The following is a 19420-nucleotide window of genomic DNA, read 5'->3' as shown; positions in this document are numbered from 1 at the left end:
AGTATTCATACATTCATGAATGTTATTCCACTGCTTGAAACTTTCAGTGGCTCATCCTCAAACTGAAGTGGAATCAGGCTCTGTCATTTCTTGGATTTTATTTATTTTTAATATATTTTAAATTGGAGTATGATTGCTTTACAATGCTATATTAGTTTAGTTTGGGGATTTTAAACTAGAATAATTAACTTAGCTTTTCTGTGCTTCATTTGATCTTCTATAGTTTGTATGTTTTTAAACAGGTATAGAAAAGATGTGAAAACCTGTCTTTTCTCCTTAACCTGGCATTCAGAGACCTTCACCTCCGATCCTGGTCCACCTTTCTAGTCTCTCCTTTGATCACTTCCCCTTCCCTCTTCCTCTCGTCCAAATGCTTTGATGACAACAAATCTTTAAACTCAAACCTTAATGTGCCAGAAACAATTCCATCCACTTTCTTCTCTGTCTCCTTTCCATGGGATGTGTCTCTCCCTGTTTTCTTTTTCAGTCTCCAAGGTCCACTTAGGTTGTCCAGGACTTCCTCCACTTGGCTGTTAACCCAGCCAGTGTTCTGTGGTCCCATCACTTTGGAACATGGGTAGCCTAACACCTGCGTTCACACGTCTGAGCTCATGAGGCTTTTTGGTTGCAAGAACAAAGCCCGTCTTAGGTAGCCTCAGAAAGGTGGGTGTACTGCCAGGATACAGGTGGCTCTTAAGAGTTAAGAAGGTCACGGAGATCCAAGAAGGCCTGATAGACAACAGGAGAGTCAGGAACCAAGCGTGAGAGCAAGAAGATTATGATTTTGTCCCTCAGTGTCAGGAGCTCGATCATTTTCCATTTTGTGCTCCATGATTAATGGACTTAAACTTTCTCCCTATCTCTGCCTGTCTGTATTTTCCCATCTATTTTTGTTTGGACCACTTTCTGACCTCTCTTTCCCCAACAGCCAGATCTCCAGAGAGGGGAACTCAGATTAGACCTCAAGCCACCATCAGGCAGAGCCTTTGTAACAGGCCTGCTCTGAGGCTATTGGCCCATCCATCTTGGGTGGGGTGCTCAACCCACCTGATCACCTGCTGTGAGGAGGGGCATATGGGTGGCTGGAACCTGGTCAGCTACATCTCAGGCAACCAAGAGGTCTGTGCATAGACAGTTATCCTCTGAAGAAACTGTGGGTTGGTGGGAACCTGTAGGTTAATAAAGCCAGATAACTAATCTGTAAAGTCAGAGAACAGAAATGTAGATGTGCCAATGGGCTACTTCAGAATCTCCTGGGACCCTTCTTGAAATACATAACTTGGGGTTTTACTCCAGATCTATTGGGTTAAAATCTCAAGGAAGAAGATTAGAAAACTGTGTGTATTTTGTCTACCATAGGCTTGACGTTGTGAGGGAACAGAGAGGTGTGAAGGATGGGAAGGGTCAGACTGAAGACTGGGAAGTCTTGATTCTCTGAATGAATTTGTAGGGAGCGTTAGTGGTAAAGAACCCTCCTGCCAATGCAGGAGACGTAAGAGACCCGGGTTCTATCCCTGGATCAGGAAGATCCCCTGGAGGAGGGCATGGCAACCCACTCCAGTATTCTTGCCTAGAGAATCCCATGGACAGAGGAGCCTGGCGGGCTACAGTCCATGGGGTCACAAAGAGTCAGACATAACTGAAGCAACTTAGCATGTACATGATGTGCTCTAGTGGCTGTGTGGGTGAAAACACATTGGAAAATGTGGAAATACTTGGGACTTCCCTGGCGGTCCAGTGGTTAAGACTTCGCCTTCCAAGGCAGGGGGCGTAAGATTGCTAAGATTGCACAGGCATCATGGCCAAAAAACAAAAATGTAAAACAGGAGCAATATTGTAAAAAAAAATGCAGTAAAGACTTTAAAAGTGATCCATATTAGAAGAAAAAAAAAACCCTAAAAAAAAACAAAATGGAGGTGCTGAGATTCGGTCATTTCCTTCAGGGAAACAGTGTAAAGAATGTGTGTCCCTGTAGTTCCAAAAGTTTACACTTTGGACAATCTGAGAGACCATGAACTTTTGGTGCGGCCTAATACAAAAAGCTGAGAGCTGGCTTCCCTTTTCCCCCTTATCCATAACAGATCCATTTAGTGAAATATCATAAGCAACATGAAAAGTAATTTTATCAAATGCGACCTGAATTATCAATAAAATTAAATGTTCAGGAAATAAGGAAATCTTCTGTTTTAATGGGAGAAAGCTAATAAACTATTTTGCCATGTCTTAAAGGAAAAGTTGTTTCATATCCTAAAAATTGGCATCACTATAAGAAATAAGCACATAATTCTGGATATTATAATCTTTATTACAAAACAAATATTTTAGGTTGAGGTAACATTTCAAAGGGTATTAGGCAAAAATCAATTGAATTCTATACACACAATTTTGCTATGTGCAACACAAATAGAGTACTCCAAGAACAGTTTTTCTAGCTTTGCACATGGATTGATCTTAGAAAAAAATTAAGCTGATAGTTGTCTATTTAAAGAGGAATTTCATTTTTCCACCCTCCCCCACCCAGTCCTCCATATCATCACCAGTGGTAAGGGAGGTGACGCTCACGGGAGTGTCACACACACACACACATACACACACAAAAAAAGGAAAAAATCAAAAAGGGTTAATTAATTGAAAAAAGAATTTTTGCTTATCTGAAGCACATTACTGCACCCTATTTTGAAAACACTTTCACAAACTAAATGTTTATTCATATAGAATTTTCTATTGTTGATACCAAGGATAAATAGAATTGTCTAGCCTTAAATGGAGAAATCCCATGCAACATTCTGACTCCAGTGTCTTTCCTGCTGTGAAGCCCTCTCTAATTCTCAAGGCAAAGTGCGCCCTCTTCTGTGAATCCATGTTTTGTTCATTATCTGTGTTACTAGCAATCACCGCACTGGATTGTAATAATTCTTGCTTTTGTCATATTTATCCCTTTTCAGCTTTATTTATCCTCTATAAGCTTCTCAGAGATCAAACTAGTCAATTCTGAAGGAAATTAACCCTGAATATTCATTGGAAGGACTGATGCTGAAGCTGAAACTCCAATACTTTGGCCACCTGATGCGGAGAGTCCACTCATTGGAAAAGACCCTGATGTTGGGAAAGATTGAAGGCACAAGGAGAAGGGGGCAACAGAGGATGAGATGGTTAGATAGCATCACTGACTCAATGGACATGAATTTGAGCAAACTCCGGAGTTAGGAGAGGACAGAGGAGCCTGGTGTGCTGCAGTCCATGGGTCACAAAGAGATGGACACAACTTAGAGCCTGAACAACAACAAAACCTTCTCCTCAGGAGCAAGAGACAAGTCTTTAAGCTTCTTGACCTCCTCGCCACCCAGTGCAGTGCCTGGTACATAGCACAACCTGTGTAACTGTGCGTTAGGTTAATGAGTTAGGAACTATTTCAGCTGTGAAGCAACAACACACATCTTTCCTTGCTTCAGGTCTCCCATGGAGGGTGTTCTAGTGACATTTTCCATTATTGAAACCTCTATGGTTTGATGACATCCTAGACACAAACAAGTATAACATCGAGCATTTCCTTTCAGAATGAAATGGCCTCAGGCTATTCTTCTGATACAAACGTCAATAAATTACGGTTATGATTTTCCCTAGTCTCCAGCCTCCAGGACGCCTGTCTGTGAGAGGCGCTCAGGCACGCCCATGCTAATAGCCATCTTGGCAATCATTGTCATCCTGATCTCCGATGGGTTTGTTGTGGTACGCATCGACTGTTAATTTTCTGCTTTCTACCTCAGTGTTTTTAGCTTGGGCCTCTTCCTCACTGCTTGACACACTCTCGGTCGAGTTGCTGTCCTCTTTCGATCTGCTGCTGTCCTGGGAATCGCTACCATCGTCCTCCTCAGACGGGCTCTCCTGGCTCCGGCTCTGGGTCTGGGCGCCCTCCTGGCTAGAACTGTTCTGCTCTTCAGTGGACTCTGGGCTCTCCTCCGAGGACCTGAGGCTCTCATGGGATTCGCTGTCAGCCTGTTCCTCTGTGGATGTGCTCTCTGAATCGGAGGGCTTATCCAACACGTCCTCCTCACTGGACTCACTATCCGCCTGATGTTCTCTGGAGTGACTGGTGGCGTTGTCGGGGTTGTCACCCCTGGACTCATGGAGCGCCTCTTCCTGAGATTCGCTACTGTTTTCTTGAGAAGGCAGGTCGACCTCTTGACTAGACTCGCTGCTGGGGTCTTGGACATCCTGACTGTCTTCCGGGGACCGGTTCTCCTCACTCTCTTGTCGAGATTCACTCTTGCTGTGTTCCCTGGATTGGCCGAGGCCGGCTTCTTTGGAGTCGGGGTTTTCGGTGGAGTCACTCATGACTTCTATCGTGCGGCTATCGTCAAGCTCCCCTCTGCCATCTTCCTCAGGAAGACGAGACTTCCGGAAGAATTTCCTGCGGGGATACGCGGCTGCTGGGCTCTCATGGGAATCCTGGGTGCTTGCCTGCTCCTCATCGTCCCCTTTCGATTCTCTTGACTTGAGGCCAGCATCGCTTATTCGGGAGTTGCCCCTCTCGCTCCTGTAGGCGCCCGGGTCATCGCTCTGCATCCCTTCATCGTCGAACTCAGAGCCATCCCCATGGCTGCTGTCCCCCTCACTGCCGCCTCCCACCCAGTGCTCCTCACTGTCGCTGTCTGGAGTGGAGTCACCGCCCTCGGGCCTGCTGTTCCCCTCATCCTCACGGTCAAGGTCCCTGCTCTCGCTGGTGGTATCACGGGCCCCCTCATCCCCTTGTGGGGTGCTGTCTTCCCTGGATCGTGTGGTGTCAGCCGAGTCTTCGTCGCTTCCAAGCCTGGAGTCCCCTCCTGATCGTCTCTCTTCGGGTCCTGGGCCACCATCATCATCCCCAAAGGTGTCATCTCCGCTCTCGTCTTCATCATCATCTTTATTATCACCTTCGCTTCCTCCCCTCCGAGAGAGGCCGCCAGCTGGTCTATGAACATGTTGCTGATCATCAAGGCCCAGGACCTCCTCGGATTCTGTGCTGTCACTGGGGTCTTCATTTGCCTGGAGTTTGGGGTTAAGAGACATGGTCAGTACCCCCAGGAGCTGCTCTAGAGGGTTGTACCTAATGCCCATCTAGGCTCTTTTTGTTTTCTTCTTCCTGTGTCCCTCATCTAAGCCATGTTCAGTTCTATGGCTCAATAATGTCTCAAACAGGGGTTAAAAAGAAGGAAGGGAAGTTGAAAGTCAAGTCATCCCATTTTCCATAGGCACCATTCACTCAGTGCTGCACAAATCTTTTCAAAATGTTCTCTAGAAATTACGTTTATGAAACTCAAATCATATTGTAAGTCTGAGTCCTTAAGGGATACTTTCAGAAATTTTTTTGTAAATTAAAGAATTGATTTATAATACTCCTCAAACTATTTGGTTTAAAACAGTGAAGGTAAGCGTGTTGGTCACTCAGTCATGTCTGACTCTTTGCGATCCCATGGACTGTAACCCACCAGGTTCCTCTGTCCATGGGATTCTCTAGGCAAGAATTCTGGAGTGGATTGCTATTCCCTTCTCCAGAGTATCTTCCAGACCCAGGAATCGAATCCAGGTCTCCTGCATTGCAGGCAGATTGTTTACCGTCTGAGCCACTAGGGAAGATATACTCATCAAATTATTTGGTTTAAAATAGAGGTTTTTTTAAAATATTGGGTGATTTTGAAATGACTCAGATATTTTTTCAAACCAACTCTGGGGCTGGGGATGGAAATGTATTAGAGCAGGTGAATGAAACCTTTGGCTGAAATGAAAGTATAATATTGCAGTAAGGTATAGATCTCACCAAAACCATATTTATACTGGTTTGCACAGGCAGAGAGTTGCCTATAGAAGGCTCAGCTGAAGGAGTGTACCTGGGGTGATATCTGAGTTCTAAGTGTAGCTCAGAGGGATGATCCCCAGAAATAAAACAATTGGATGCTCTACTCAGATAAGGAAGGTCAATGAGCCTTCATTCATCACGCACTGGAAAAATCTACTCTCTCTCTACTGCTGCTGTTTAATCACTAAGTTGTGTCCGACTCTTTGTGACTCCATGAACTATAGCCTGCCAGGCTACATGGGATTTCCCAGGCAAGAATAGTGGAGTCAGTTGCCATTTCCTTCTCCAGTGGATCCTCCTGACCCAGGGGTGGAATCCATGTCTCCGGCATTGGCAGGCAGATTCTTTACCACTGAGCCACCTGGGAAGCCCAAGCAACTTGCCCGTTTTTTTTTTTTTTTCCCACCTGACCCTACTCATCAGTGTCTGAGTTCTGACGGGAGGGAATACAGGGTGATGACACTCTTCCCATCACTAGAATTTACATGAATCTGCTGGAACTGAGCATCCATGGAGCTTTTCTTACCTCAGTAGTCTCATATTGCACCCCCCCCAAAAACTGTTGCTGTCATCTAAGAGCTCAGAGAACATGGAGGTTATAAATCACAAGGTCTCCCCAAAAAGAGCGTTTCCCCAATTCTATGCTTATAAATGTATACAATGTTCGTCTGATGAATCTTCAGTCAACATCCTAGAAGAAACCCAGCTCCTAGGATAAGTGGAGCCCAGGGGATTGAGTTTGGTTAAAACGACAGGACAGTTAAGAAAGCAATGACTAAATGTCTTAGGAAAATGAAAAGAAGAAGGAGGGGGAGGAGAAAAGGGGGGACAGGGGGGAGGCATAGGAAAGCAGAAGGGAAGAAAAAAAATGCTAGCAAGTTTTTTATTACAGAGATGTAAGCTAAGGGCTTCCCTCATAGGTCGTTGGTAAAGAATCCACCTGTAATGCAGGAGACCCCAGTTCGATTCCTGGGTCAGGAAGATCCACTGGAGAAGGGATAGGCTATCCACTCCAGTATTCTTGGGCTTCCCTTGTGGTTCAGCTGGTAAAGAATCTGCCTGCAATGCAGGAGACCTGGGTTCAATTGCTGGCTTGGGAAGATCCCCTGGAAAGGGAAAGACTACCCGCTCTAGTATTCTGGCCTGGAGAATTCCATGGGCTGTATAGTCCATGGAGTTGCTAAGAGTTGGACACGACTGAGCAACTTTCACTTTCAAGCTAAGTCAGCTTTTCTATCTCCCAGGGCCACAGATGAGAAACTGTTTTTTGAAAAAAGAAGTCATTACTGAAGCAACTGTCCTCTTAAAGTTTCCTCAGGGCAAGAGCTAGTCTCTCCTCTAGCGGTCTAGCAGGATTCTGGGCACAGAGGCAGTCTTCAGGCGCTGAAGGTATCTCACATGAACCAGAATGTTTTTCTCTGCCTGGTCTGAACTGCTCCAGTTGTAAAAGCAATATCTGAGATTTATGAGCAAGCTGTTGTCTAACAGAGTATATGACTCTCTCTGTGTATGTGTGTGTGAGTGTGTTCTCTTTAACTAGAGGAACATTTAGGGCCACAGTGTCTATCATCTGGCCCCAGTGATAAATATGGAATGAAGAGCATGTCTACCTCTGAGTTCTCCCACTCTTTTTTCCTTCCTATTTTATAGGACTTTTTAGACAGCATAACCAAAGTTTAGAACATCTTATATTTAGAACAGTCACCAGGTAATTTAATCTAACATCATTTCCTTCAACTCCTAAGTAGCCTGGAAAGTTAAGAAAGGTCTGTTTAATTACCTGTTCCTCTGAGCTAAGTTTACTTTCTTCTGATGACTCACTGCTCTCCTAAAAAGAAAAAAAAAATGTTGTTGTTTATTTTTCATGTTAGTAATTCCTGAGGAAAGGAAAGAAAACATGGAGTGCATCAAAAATTGTGGTTTGGATTTACAGCTTTCCAAATGGCCTGAGATGATGAGAAGAGAGTCAAAGTGATTTTATGAGATGTTTATAATAAATAAATATTATAAAATATTTTAAAATACAAAAGAATATTATAAAATATAAAAAGTCCTATAAAATAGGAAGGAAAAAAGAGTGGGAGAATTCAGAGGTAGACATGCTCTTCATTCCATATTTATCACTGGGGCCAAAAAATAAATTAGAGTGTTGGGGAGTTTGGGAGGGTCATGGACACACTGCTATATTAAAAATGGATAACCAACAAGGACCTACCGCATAGCACACGGAACTCTACTCAATGTTGTACAACAGTCTGGATAGAAGGGGGAGCGGGTGGGTTGGGGGAGAATGGATACATATATATGTATGGCTTAGACCCTTTGCTGTTCACCTGAAACTACCACAGCATTGTTAATCAGCTATACCCAATACAAAATAAAAAGCTTAAAGTTTGGAAAAATAAATGAGATAGTTACCAAAGGTGGTGTTGGTGTATGAGCCAAATGACCCTGTAGCAAAGGGAGGAAAACAAATTACTCCTTCACAGGTGGATCATATCATTGCAAACATTCATAATAATTTTAGGGTTTTTTTTAGCTTATTGATAGATATTTTATATTTACATGAGTATTAATGATATTTTATAATGAAATGGCTAAAAAAATGAATGAATGTGAGACCAATGGCATAAAAAGGTCTTGTACATAAAAAAACTTAGAAGATTTTCATATTTCCCATAGTTAGAGAAAAATAAAATTTCTTTGAAGAAAAATACACAACCCAGAAAAAATATAAGATAGAAAAAATAGCAGTAGAACTCATAAACCCAGATTTAAAGTGTCAATTCACTCCTTGGCTTGTGTTTTAGCCCTGAAAACTGTCTTAAGGGTAGTACTGAAATTCATGTGTTTCAGGAAACACTTAGGTCTTAGGTAAACTCTAATGGCTGGACAATTCACGTCACCTCTGTGATGTCAGGTTCTTATTCCTAAATTTAGAATATTAGCAACCACTTTGCTTATTGCTCATGGTTGCTGTGAGGAGGAATTTGGCTAATGCTTATGAAAGCCTCTTGAGACCATTCAGTATGATATAACCTGAAGAAATGATCCCTTTTGAGAACACTCAAAAGGATTATAAAATATCCTTTATGAAACTGAGTAGTGGACAAAACTGAATAGAAAAAAGCCACCTGTCTTGAGTCATGTAAGATCACCAAAATCGCAAAATGCTAAGTCTGAAAATTAGTCACAGTTCTGATTTATTTTACTTTCTTTAATCTTATAAGAGCTCTAAGAATGCCTGTACCATCTCTGGTCCCCTCTCCCCACCTACTCTCCTCCTCCCCCTTGAGCAGGACAAAAGTCCCGAATCCCATGTGGCTCAAAGCGGCTAAGTGATGGATGTGCAGACCCAAGGTGCCAACGAGAGCAGAGAGGAGCTGCTGGGAGCACATCTTCAGCAAACCTCTCGGCAGTCCTGGGCTGGGGATCTCTCCTAGACGGGAAAGCCATGGTCACTCTAAGTCTCTGGCCTGCGACACTGCCGCCGCAGGCACCGTGGCAGACTCTACTCCAGTCACTTAAAGGGTAGAAGGGAGCCAGACATTCTTATTTTTCTCATGCTAAGGCTAGGCCTGAGACTACTGCATGTTTGTGGTACTCTGGCTAAACGAAAGGATCCACAGCAGCTGCTTTTAAACTAACCAGCCCAAGGACATCCCTGGCGAAAGTTCATGTAAGAAACTTTGCAATGCCTATTCCAGCCTCAAGCAGGGGCAGGACCCTGTCTCAGGCCTTGGACACTATCTAGCCAGCACTAACAGTACTGTGCCCTGTGCTCTGTCACTCAGTCACGTCCACCTCTTTGCGAGTCGGACCATAGCCAGACTGTAGCCTGGACTGTACGGACTACAGTAGCCTGCCAGGCCCCTCTGTCCATGGGGATTCTCCAGTATTCTCAAGAATACTGGAGCGGGTTGCCAAGCCCACCTCCAGGGGATCTTCCCAGTCCAGGGATCGAACCCAGGTCTCCTGCATTGCTGGCAGATTCTTTACTGTCTGAGTCAGCAGGAAAGCCCTAGCATTATGCCCTAGCTGTGTCAAACCTGGCAGGCTATAGTCCATGGGGTCTCAAAGAGTCAGACACAACTTAGTAACTAAACAACCAGCTGTAGCATATGTAAAAGCCGGCAGGAAATAGGTAATGAAACACATTCTGATTTAAGTTAAGATTTTAACCCTCACGTGTACAGTCAGTCCTTCATATGCATGAGTTTCACATCCACACACTCAACCAGCCTCAGATCAAAAATAGTAGGGAAAAAAAGAAAGGTGGGAAGGAAAGAAGGGAAGAAAGAAAGAAAAAAAGAGAAACTTCCAGAAAGTTCCCAAAGGCAAAACGTACTTGATGCACTCCAGCAAGTATTTGCATGGCATTTTATTAGGTATTATAGGTAATCTAAAGATGATTTAAAGTATACATGAATATGGGCACAGGTTATATGAAAATACTATGCAATTTTATATAAGCATTGAGCATCCATGGATCTTGGTATCCACAGAGGTCCCAGAACTAAATCCCTTATGGATACGGAGTGACAACTGTAGCTCCAATCTTGAAAAGCTGCTGACTTCCTAGACCTGGTTCCTTTCCAAGAAGGATATAACACTCAGTAAAAATACAGATTCTGGGGCCAGAGTGACCTGGGTTCAAAGTCTGGCATGAACCCTAATTAACCATATTACCTATACAGATTGGGTTATTTTCTGTGTCTCAGAGTTCTCATTTGTAAAATAAGAATAAAATACAATACCTAATTCATTGGGGATACTGTGAAGATTCAAAAAGTTAACACAAGCAAAACAAAGAACTGTGTCTGGCAATGGCTCCTGAGTTACTAAGCATTAAGAACTATTGGATTAGCTCTCATTTCAAAGACTCTGGTGTTCTCTCATTCTTTCTTTCCCCCCCCTTCCAGGACTTGACCTCCTAACCTCTTGCCTACCAGACATCTGATAAAACAGATCTCTAGTCCTAATTTTTCAAGGACAAACTTGGTTCATTGTCAACCATCCCCTTGCTCTACCACACAGACCGATCATGAAAATAAAGCTAAAGGAAAAAAATGCTTCCTCGCCAAATTACACTATTAAGTTGAAGTCAAAGCATTATATAAACTACATTTTCTTATAAGAACTAGAAATCATAGCCCTTACCCTCTATATCTCAGGTTACTAATGTGTTCATTAAAATCATTAGTAGTTTCAACATTTGCAGTGAAGCCAATTTGGTTATACTAATAACATACTAAAATAAAAATATTTCCAAAAATCTTATTTCTACTCACCTTCCATTCTTCAGAGCTCTTGGATTCAGTATTTTGATACCTGGCTACCTAGAAAATTTGGTACACATGGTCAGTCTCCAGAAATTTCCAAGGTAGCAGGTGTTCACATATCACAGAATTAGAAGGAGTAGTCGTCAAATTTTAGCATGAATAAGAATAAGAATCGCCTTGCTAAACCACAAGTTGCCGTTTCCCATCCCCAGAGAGTCTGGTTCTGTAGGTCTGAGTTAGGACCTGAGAATTTACATTTCTAACAAGGTCCTAGTTGATCCTGACGCAGCTGGTCTGGGGATAACATTTTGAGAACCATGGCTTATAAGGAAGAAAATGAGCATCTTCCTATATGAATGCTGTCCGAGCAGAATAAGGGATAAATTGGATGATATTTTAAAGAAAGAATCTTCCTAGGAATTTACTATTGTCATCTGACTGGAACATGCACAACCACTTTCAGTTCAGTTCAGATCAGATCAGTCGCTCAGTCATGTCTGACTCTTTGCGACCCCATGAATCACAGCACACTAGGCCTCCCTGTCCATCACCAACTCCCGGAGTTCACCCAGGCTCACGTCCATCGAGTCAGTGATGCCATCCAGCCATCTCATCCTCTGTCGTCCCCTTCTCCTCCTGCCCCCAATCCCTCCCATCATCAGAGTCTTTTCCAATGAGTCAACTCTTCACATGAGGTGGCCAAAGTTTAGCTTATAATAAATGACATGTGCAGTGTTAGATATAAAGGTTTCTTTTTCATACATCTCTATCCTGATACTTACTGGAAGAGCACAGGAAAGTCCCCACAGGAACATAAGCAGGATGGTGGTCTTCGTAGCCATCTGTGTCACCCCTACCTGTGATGAAAGACAGAAGATGATTTTCTTCACACCAAAGAAATGTAAGAGCTTCAACTTTTAACACTTTCGATGGATATTTAGATGAGTTTATTTTTTAACTGATGAATAGATAAATAAAATGCACTATATCCATACAATGGAATATTCAGTTCAGTTCAGTTCAGTCGCTCAGTCGTGTCCAGCTCTTTGCGACCCCATGAATCGCAGCACGCCAGGCCTCCCTGTCCATCAATGGAATATTATTCAGCCATAACAAGGAATGAAGTATTGATGCATGCTTCAAAGTAGAGGAATCTTGCAAACATTATATTGAGTGAAAGAAGCCAGGCACCAAAGATCATATACTGTATGATTCCATTCATAGGAAAGGTCCATTGAAGGCAAATCTATAGAGACAGAAAGTAAGTGTTTGCCCAGGGCTGGAGCAACTAAGCACAACAGAGCACAGAGGAGATCAGGGCTTCCCTGATGGATCAGCAGGTAAAGGACCTTCCTGCAATGCAGGAGACAAAGGCGATGTGGGTTCAGTCTCTGGGTGTGGAAGATCCCCTGGAGAAGGAAAATGACAGCCCACTTCAGTATCCTTGCCTGAAAATCCCATGGACAGAGGAGCCTGGCCAGCAACAGTCCAAAGAGTTGCAAAGAGTCAGACATGACTGAGCAACTGAGCACTAAAGAGAAGATGAGGTGTTGGAGTGACAGCTAATGGGTGAATTTTGGACATAATGAAATGTTCTAAAATTGATTTTGGTGAAGGTTGTTAAACTCTGAGTGTACAAAAAAAATCAATGGTATACTTCAGTGGATGAAGTATATGTGTGAATTATTAGGTTTATTAGGATTTTTTAAAAACTTCACTCCCAAGAGATAAATTGAAAACTTTTCAATAAGAAGCTCTATAAATACTTCTTAACTAATACATAAGCTATGATAAATGAAGGAAAAGTAAGGAAAGAGCAATAGAGAAATTTCTGATCTTTCAGTTTGACACTGATTATGCAGACCAATGTGTCAGAACAGACTGGCAAATATCATTCCACAAAACTACATTATTGATACCACTGACAGATGTGGGCATTTGTCTTCACACACACACACACACACACACATGCAGGGATCCTCAGTCATGTTTATAACCTCACAATAACATCTAAACAAACTCGATTGGTTTTGCATTTTCTTCATCTGCAAGAAACCCATGATGTAGCCTTCATATTATGGCTCCAGAGAGCGTGCCATATCCACTGTGCTCCTTTTAGTCATACATTATACATGATTATGCTAAATTTTTTCAGCGTCATTCACAGTACTGAAAGATCCAGGGAAGATTAGAGGTTTGGGATACACTTGTGAATCACACTGAGAGAAACCTGCCAAATTAAACTGTATTTTCTTGGAGGGTGGCTTCATTTCACACCTCAAGAACTGGTGGTTTGAAAAGCAATTTGTTCTATATCTAAAAATAAATGTCCTCAATGCTAATGTAAAAAGTTATTGAAGTGATTTAAAAGGAAAATAATTTGCCTGGCACTCATGAGCCCTGGGGCTGTCCTAACAGATGGATGTCCAAACATTGTTTGGAAAGTCCTGCAGGCTGATTTGAGACTTTACTTCTACTGATTTGTGTCTTTAAATGTTAAAATATACTATGCTGGTGACAAAAGATCTAAGCTAGGGACTTCCCTAAAAGTCCAATGGTTAAGACTTTGTACTTCCAATGCAAGAGGTGCAGGTTCGAACCCTAATCAGGGAACTAAGATCCCACATGCCACACAGCCAAGACCAAAACCAAAAATTATATGAGACAAAGATCCCCAGGCTTGGCTGTATGTAAGTATCACCTGGGGAGATTTAAAGAAATCAGACAGTCATTCAGTCATGTCCATGGAATTTTCCAGGTAGAGAGTGGGTTACCATTTCCTCCTCCAGGAGATCTTCCCAGCCCAGGGATGGAACCCATATCTCTTGCATCTCCTGCATTGGCAAGCGGATTCTTTACCACCAGCAATACCAGTGCACAAATTGCACCACAGGATAATAAATCTGTCCGCTGAGGGTGGAAACAAGCATGGGTTTGTTTTTAAAAGTGCTCCAAAATGACTTCAACCTCTGATCCCAGAATTAATTGTACCTTGCTCAATAATGACTGAATACACTGAATAACGTCTGAAACACTGGGCTCAAGAAGTCATCTAGTCATATTGTTTAAATTTATTCAGGAAAACAATAGAAATCCTAAGATTAGGAGACTGAGAAGGTGCCTGCCTCATTTCTACAATTCTACACCCAAATGGTCCAGCAGGGTCACTCATCCCTCATCCTGAGCACATTCCGCGTCAACATCACTACGCTTTGTGTTATTTTCTTCATCCTAATTCAGCACACTTCGTATCAGTCCATTTGCTTTAATAATATTTTGATTCCTTTTTCAAATCTTTCACCTAATATCAACAATCTGAAAATGCTCAGCTGCCCCTAAAACAAGCCTAATCCAACTTTCAAAGGAAACCAGAATATCTCATCCCAAAATATGCCTCTGACACAAAAATTCTGTTGAGCTGAAGGCACTTAAGAAAGAGCAGATGCCAGAAGGGTGCTCTGATCCTCCTTTTCCTACCTGGAAGCAGGAGATAAATCCCATGTGAAAGCTGACCCCTGTCCCGGGGGGAGGGAAGACAGTCTCTTTAGCAGGGATGGAGGCAAGGCTGAGGGAATTCTGCACAAACAGACCTTGTTAACCTAACCCGACCTTCCTGGGGACTTCTCCACAAGCTACTGGCCCTAGCTCAGATCCCCTAGGTCTTGTCAGTTCTCCACAAATGTATTGTTTCTTTGCCTAAAAGTTGTAAAAGCTTCTGTTGCAGTCACTTCAGGTCCTCATTCTCTTGGGAAGGCACCCGTGTACATGTGGAAATTTTAATAAAACGTGTAGGCTCTTCTCCTGCTATTCTGTCTTCTGCCAGTTTAATTTTTAGGCCCAGTCAGAGACCCTAAGAAAATAGAGGAAAAAATTTCCTCCCTTACACTTTAGTTACCACAATCAAAACATCTTTTAAGTTCTTAGATTCATTTCTTTAAAAAAAAAAAGTCTTTATTGAATTTGTTACAATACTGCTTCTGTTTTTTGTTTTTTTTCTTTATGTTTGGTGTTTTTGACCCCAAGGCATGTGGGATCTTAACTCCCCAACCAGGGATCAAACCCTCACCTGATGCACTGGAAGGCAAAGTCTTAACCACTGGACCACCAGGGAAGTCCCTTAGGTTCGTTTCATAAGGAAAGTTTCTGCTGAATACAATACTATCAAAATAACTCTGTGCCAATGGTGTTGGCTTCATAGGTCTAATGGCTCACCATTTTAATTTTCAAAGTGAAATCTGAATATAGTAATAACTTCATGGTACTCTGAAAACCAGTAAATATTCCAGTCTTGATAAAAGGCCAACAAATATTGAGTTCTTCTCTTGTATTTTCTTTGGCTTCTCTCTAATCTGAATAACAAAACAATGAAGCAGTACTCTAACACTAATGAATGTTGTGTGTCTCACGAAGGACGGGCGTGCTTCTAGTGTTCAGTTTTGCAGGGATGGAATATTATGAAATGCAAGGAAGATGCAGCAATTTGCTCATGCTTCTAGAAATACCATTTAGCACCCTGACTCAAAGTCACAATTTTCCAAGTGGAAGTCTGGTAAACTAAAATAAAATACACCCTGGGGTCCTGAGAGAGCTGATGCTGCCTCCTGTAGAATATAGTCTGCTATCAAGCATTAAAGTCAGAGCTTTAAGCCCTATGCTAGGTTTTCAATGAGTGTTTTTGATAAAAATAATTATACTTGTGTGAAGTATATTCCAGATGAGAGCTCCAAACTCTTATAAACTTTTCAACCAACCACATCAAAAATGTAGAAGCAGATATGCAGTAGCCCTACTCTGGGTAATAAATGAACAAAAAATCTACTAGCGTGAGAAATGAATCCAGAACCCCAAGTTCTTCTTCAGTGATTGGTAAGTGTCACTTTTACATTGCACCTGCCGTCATTCTACAATGAGAACACATAATAAAAGGAAATCCATAACCTCAAGATTGCTGGGAGAAATATCAATAACCTCAGATATGCAGATGACACCACATTTATGGCAGAAAGCGAAGAACTAAAAAGCCTCTTAATGAAAGTGAAAGAGGAGAGTGAAAAAGTTGGCTTAAAACTCAACATTCAGAAAACTAAGATCATGGCATCTGGTCCCATCACTCCATGGTAAATAGATGGGGAATCAATGGAAACAGTGACAGACTTTATTTTGGGGGGCTCCAAAATCACTGCAGATGGTGACTGCAGCCATGAAATTAAAAGACGCTTGCTCCTTGGAAGAAAAACTATGACCAACTAGACAACATAGTAAAAAGCAAAGATATTACTTTGCCAACAATTGTCCATCTAGTCAAAGGTATGGATTTTCCGGTAGTCATGTATGGATGTGAGAGTTGGATTATAAGGAGTTGGATTATAAATCTGAGCGCTGAAGAATTGATGTTTTTGAACTGTGGTGTTGAAGAAGACTCTTGAGAGTCCCTTGGACTGCAAGGAGATCCAACCAGTTATCCTGAAGGAAATCAGTCCTGAATATTTATTGGAAGGACTGATGCTGAAGCTGAAACTCCAATTCCTTGGCCACCTGATGTGAAGAACTGACTCATTGGGAAAGACCCTGATGCTGGAAAAGATTGAAGGCAGGAAGAGAAGGGGACAACAGAGGATGAGATGGTTTAATGGCATCACTGACTCTATGGACATGAGTTTGAGTAACTCTGGGAATTGGTGATGGACAGGGAAGCCTGGTGTGCTGCAGTCCATGGGGTTGCAAAGAGTCGGACATGACTGAGCAACTGAACTGACAACCTCAATTTGAGTTTCACCTGTTTGGAAGTGTGTGTTTTAGAGGCTTTTAACCTTTACCAGTTTTTCCCCAGAGTTGAGAAGATCCAACTCCTGAAGATATTCTGGATCTGGAGAAGGGTATTTCAATCTCTTTCCTCTCTGGCCACCCTCAAGTAGTGCAGAATTTCTAGAATTTCCTCAAAGTTAATATTCATGTGTATATATTTTCTTTTATGTAAACTAAAATGAAAGAGATAGGCCGAAGGAAGGAAATCAAAACTTGAAAAATTATAGGCTCACTATATCATGCTTACTTTCCTTATGTTTGGATTAATGTTGTCTTCCTTAATAAGACTAATGAACAATATACCCACTTATTAGCAGTCAATAAATATCTATTGAGAACATTCTATGAGCTAGGCACTGTTCTAGATACTCGAGTATACAGCAGTGTGTCAAGCTGGTTTTACAAAAGCAAAATTACCCAGAACCCAACTAATCAGAACCCCTATTAGCTAGAATTTGATTTGTTACTACTTTTTTAAAATAAAGTGCATTTTGACCAGGACATGGATTCTATTAGAAATTCAGAAAACCAACCAAGTAAATCAATAAAAATTCCAGTCATTCCAACTGTAATTGTCTTGAGGTCAGCTATAAGCATCCCTTTGTTAGATGCTTTCAACCACAGTACAATAACTCCTAGGTGTTGCCAAATTAAATATAAATGTGAAAGGCCTCTTAGCATCTGAGACACGTTGGTTCACATTACCATTCAGGAAGAGGGGGGAGGTTCTAACAGATAAATGTCCATTAGAAAATTGTTTGGTTGTTTACTTATTTTAACCAACCAGAACAAAGTATTGGGTTGGCCAAAAAGTTCATTCCAGTTTTTCATAACAACCCATGGGAAAACCCAAATGACATTTTTGGCCAACCCAATAGCATAGTCTACTTGGCCCTCAGTTAAACATAAAGTCTGGGTCAGCAGACACTATCACTCCCGAAGAAGACAAGTCCTTGATGTGTTGCTATTACACATGGGATCTTCAAGACATCATGCAGAAAAGCATTGCCTGACCACAGCTCCCACTGTCTGTTATGGAAGACAGACACTTCTGATAAAGATGAAAAAAAGGGACAAATGCAAAAAAATGTTTTAAGTACAGATGGACAGGAGTATACTGCTGTGCTCTACACTAAGAAAGGTTTTTAAAAGATAGTTATATTCTACATTTATTGAACTCTGATGGTGTGTAAGATATCATCTTAACATGAATACACAGCTAAACAACAGAAGAACATTTATTGAACTCAGATAGTGTGTAAGACATCACGCTTACATGAATATCCAGCTAAACACCAGAAAAGTAGTGTAAGTAACACACCCTTGGTTTATTTCAGTGGTCTTAGCATCTCCTTTCAGCTACTCAATTCATAGGAATATTATTGGATGAATACCATCATATGATTTTGAATTTAAAAGACCATATTTTGAAAGTTCTGCCAGTCTAGTTTAGATTCTTTTATGTCTTGTGGGCCATGAACATACCTATACCCATAAAACCTAAATGTAAAAGCTTTATTTGTTTTGCTAATTAAAGCCAAACTTCAAAATGACCTTCCATCTGCCTCTTGATAAATAAACTCCCTTTCAGAAGTACCATGCAGAGATCTAATTAAAGTGTTACTGAGAAAATCACCTGTCTCTATTGACAACATGTCATTTTAATACCGCTGTTTACTGGCATAAACAGCAAAGGTACAAATGAAATCATTTTTACCCAAGGCACAGTTCTCCCCATCTTTCTCTGTATGGCATAACGCTTCTCAAACGTGTACATATATTAATATTTTCCAAACAACACAGCAGAAGTTATTTTTTAGAATTTAGGAATGAAAATATCTTACCCTCTTCAATTAACAAAGACTTTTCCCCCAAAGGCTCAACAATCAGGCTGAAGTTCTTGAAGAGGAAATCTGTAACAATGAAGCCTCTCTTGGGTTGAGGTTCTGAACACTTCTCTGATGGTGCAGGAATTTAAACACTGCTTCAGCTCTTCACAGCCAATCAACTTCGGGCTGGGGGTGACTGACATCACAAGGTGTGACCGGGACTTCAGTACACCCACACTTCCTCCAGCTTGCAGAAGCAGATTTGCCCTAAAAAGCTCTTGTGGTTCCCAAATGACTAGACTAGTTTCCATTAAATTGAAGATCTTCCTAAAGCTTTATTTTGCTTTCTAAATATATGTCATTCACATCCATGCAGGCTTATATGAGCATTATAAACAATGACAATGTCTTCCACCCACTGGCAGATCCCAGCAGACCCAAGGATGGGAAAAGGAGAGTCAAGAAGTGGTTAGAACGTTTCCTGTTAATGCTGGTGACTCTACGCATCTTGGCTTGTACATGAAGAATCTACTAAAATACTAGACTTGCCTAAATTGTTGGTGTTGAGAAGATGGGCTTTTTTTCTCACTGTTTTCATCTTTTAACAATCTCCACCACTCATCCCCTTTTCCACTCATCTCCCTACCCCCAAATACATGGGAACACAT

At 41.7% G+C, this 19420-nt stretch overlaps 1 protein-coding gene across 1 annotated transcript; it reads right to left on the bottom strand.

Moving 5' to 3' along the window:
- Positions 1-3359: 3359 nt before the first annotated feature.
- DMP1 (dentin matrix acidic phosphoprotein 1) lies at positions 3360-18861 on the bottom strand. The gene is made up of 6 exons (XM_070371874.1): positions 18768-18861; positions 11897-11975; positions 11128-11171; positions 8255-8287; positions 7617-7664; positions 3360-5025 (listed from the first exon to the last, which is right to left on the bottom strand). Exons 2-6 carry the CDS (start codon positions 11958-11960, stop codon positions 3676-3678), a joined length of 1539 nt encoding a protein of 512 aa, XP_070227975.1. The 5' UTR covers positions 11961-11975; positions 18768-18861; the 3' UTR covers positions 3360-3675.
- Between the last annotated feature and the right edge of the window lie 559 nt (positions 18862-19420).

This window comes from Bos mutus, chromosome 6, assembly GCF_027580195.1.
Source record: "Bos mutus isolate GX-2022 chromosome 6, NWIPB_WYAK_1.1, whole genome shotgun sequence".
Classification (NCBI taxonomy): domain Eukaryota; kingdom Metazoa; phylum Chordata; class Mammalia; order Artiodactyla; family Bovidae; genus Bos; species Bos mutus.
Note: the sequence above shows the minus strand (reverse complement) of the source record. Positions and strands in the feature narration are given on the sequence as shown.